At 36.8% G+C, this 2,854-nt stretch overlaps 1 protein-coding gene across 1 annotated transcript; it reads left to right on the top strand.

The window, feature by feature from the left end:
• Positions 1-67: 67 nt before the first annotated feature.
• On the top strand, positions 68-898 carry LOC118732308 (the record flags this gene model as incomplete). Its single annotated transcript, XM_036461441.1, has 1 exon — positions 68-898. A coding segment is annotated over exon 1 (831 nt), but the record flags the coding sequence as incomplete, so codon positions are not given.
• Between the last annotated feature and the right edge of the window lie 1,956 nt (positions 899-2,854).

The raw sequence follows: 2,854 nt of genomic DNA, 5'->3' as shown, positions 1-2,854 counted from the left end.
TGGGTTTAAACATCACTTTCTGCTACATGAAGACTATAAACCGAAAGAGGTCGGAAAAGTGACCACAATGGTATCTAGGGAAAACTCACCAGCAGTGCTTTTAGCCACAGCACAAATAAGAATCAAATCAGCTAATGGCGAGCATATTTTACTTCGAGCTCTTGTCGATCAAGGGTCACAAAAGACCACGATTTCCGAAGAGGCTAGCCAGTTACTAAATTTACCTCCAATGAAATCGAAAACCGAAATATACGGTCTTGGCGGTACCAAAGTTGGCGTTTCTAAGAATAAAATAAAAATACAGATACAGCCAAGATTTAGCAGCGACTACTTAGTTACAGCAGAAGCCTTAATTCTGCCGGCGCTGACAAGTGTTCAACCAGAAAAGACATTTAAGCAAGATATAGAAGAATGGAAGAATTATGTCTTGGCAGACCCTTTGTACAACAAGTCAGACAGAATTGACGTTGTAATAGGCAGCGACATATTCGGTGACATCTTGGAAGAAGGCGTTATCAAAAAGTGTGGCATCCTAGGGCAATCAACTAAATTAGGTTGGATACTTTCCGGAGCTGTCACAGTAAACGCTGACAATAACAAAATTGTGTCAGCAATGACCAGTATAGAGAAATTTTGGGAACTGGAAGAAGTCCGAACTGAAACCGAGTCATCCAACGAAGACGAGTTGTGTCTAAAAATTTATAAAGACACTACCAAGCTAGAAGAAAAGGGAAGGATTACTGTGAAGATACCTTTCAAAGAAGACTGCGCTTTGGGAGAATCCAGGAAGCAAGCTGTGGCACGTTTTCTTGCACTGGAAAAAAGGATGGCTCAAGATGTCACCTTGAAAAATGAATACGCCAAATTCATCGACGAATACCAAAAACTGGGACATATGGTAAGAATATTTGATGAAAGAGACTGTAAATATTATCTTCCCCACCAAGCTGTTATTCGCGAAAGCAGTACCACTACGAAACTGAGGGTGGTATTCGACGCATCAGCCAAAACATCGAACGGGAGAAGCCTTAACGATGTAATGTACACGGGACCTAAATTACAAAAAGACATTTTTGACATAATTTTAAAATGGAGACTGTGGAAATTTGTGGTGACAGCAGACGTTGAAAAAATGTTCCGTCAAATTCGAATTTTTAAAGAAGATCAACTTTATCAAAACATACTGTGGAGAAATGACAGTAAAAAGCCATTAACAGTGTTCAGGTTAACTACTGTTACTTATGGAACAGCTTCAGCACCATTTTTGGCAGTACGCAGCTTAATAAAAATCGCTGAGGACTGCAATGAAGAAAGAGTGAAGTAAGTTATCGAAGAAGACTTTTACATGGATGACCTCATGACTGGAGCAGATAGTGTACAAGAGTGTAGTGAAATTAAACAAAAAGTTGAGCAACAATTAATGAAGTTTGGTTTTCATTTAAGAAAATGGCTCACGAATAATTCTTCGGTACTGGAAGATAGTATGCAACAGCGCAGTGAAGAAAATTATTTAATAAATAGTGATGAAATCGTGAAAACGTTAGGGCTTAAATGGGATCCTAAAAAAGATGAATTCAAGTTCGAAATCAACCTGAAAGAGAGCAAGATTATAAAACGACAAATATTGTCAAACTTAGCCACTTGGGTGGCTATCTCCAATAACTATTGTGTTGAAAATATTTATTCAAAAGCTTTGGACACAGAAGCTTACTTGGGATGAAGAATTATCAGCCGAATTAAAAATAGAATGGTTTGAATTTACAAAAAATATAAGTGCACTGTGTAACATAAAAATCCCTAGATGGACTAAAACATCTCAAATAATGGATGTAGAGCTGCACGGTTTTGCAGATGCATCAGAAAAAGCATACGCAGCAGTAGTGTACATTAAATGTGATGGGCAAATAACCATGGTAGCAGCAAAAAGTAAAGTGAATCCGATGAAAAATAGGAAAACTTTGCCTAAACTAGAACTTTGTGCAGCTCACCTATTATCAAAACTATTACATCGAATGTTAATCACGATTCAGCCCAAAACGAAAATCTACACATGGAGCGATTCTACTATTACTTTAAGTTGGATAGAAACCAACAAAAGTAAAGACAAATTTATTCGAACTAGAGTCAGCGACATTAAGAATTTGATTCCAAGTGCAAAATGGAATCATGTAGTTTCTAAAGAAAATCCAGCAGACGTAGCATCGAGAGGAATTCCTCCCTATAAATTACAAATACACAAATTGTGGTGGAATGGTCCAGACTGGTTGAAAGAATCAGAAGACAAGTGGCCCAAATCAATCAGCGAGAAGACAACATGCGCGGTAACTGCAGTGAGTAAAATTAATGAACAGCACCCTCTAGAGTCTCTTACAGAAAAATACTCCAGTTTTTCAAAACTAATTAGAGTGTTTGCTTATGTATTGCGTTTTATAAATAAACTGCGAAAAACGAAATTCCATTCACAATATCTATCATCAGAAGAATTAAAAACGGCAGAAATAGAAATAATCAAAAGGCATCAACATAAAGAATTTGAAAATGAATTTCAAAAGCTGCTGAAAAAAGAAAATATAAAGCAATGCAGTAAGTTATCAAACTTGTATCCATTCATCGATGGCGAGGGTGTGTTACGAGTAGGCGGTAGGCTGAGGAACTCAAACATATCATATGAGCAAAAACATCCAGCAATTATTAATAAATCGCACTTATCAGAGTTAATTGTTATGGATGCACATAGCAAAACATTGCATGGTGGCAGCCAATTAATGGAAGCAGCAATAAGAAGAAAGTACTGGGTAATAAATCTAAAAAAAAGAAATTAAAAAATGCATTCGAAATTGCGTGAAATGCATTA

The sequence above is a fragment of the Rhagoletis pomonella genome, unplaced genomic scaffold (genome assembly GCF_013731165.1).
Source record: "Rhagoletis pomonella isolate Grant_MI unplaced genomic scaffold, Rhpom_1.0 Rhpom_scaffold_18664, whole genome shotgun sequence".
Classification (NCBI taxonomy): domain Eukaryota; kingdom Metazoa; phylum Arthropoda; class Insecta; order Diptera; family Tephritidae; genus Rhagoletis; species Rhagoletis pomonella.
Note: the sequence above shows the minus strand (reverse complement) of the source record. Positions and strands in the feature narration are given on the sequence as shown.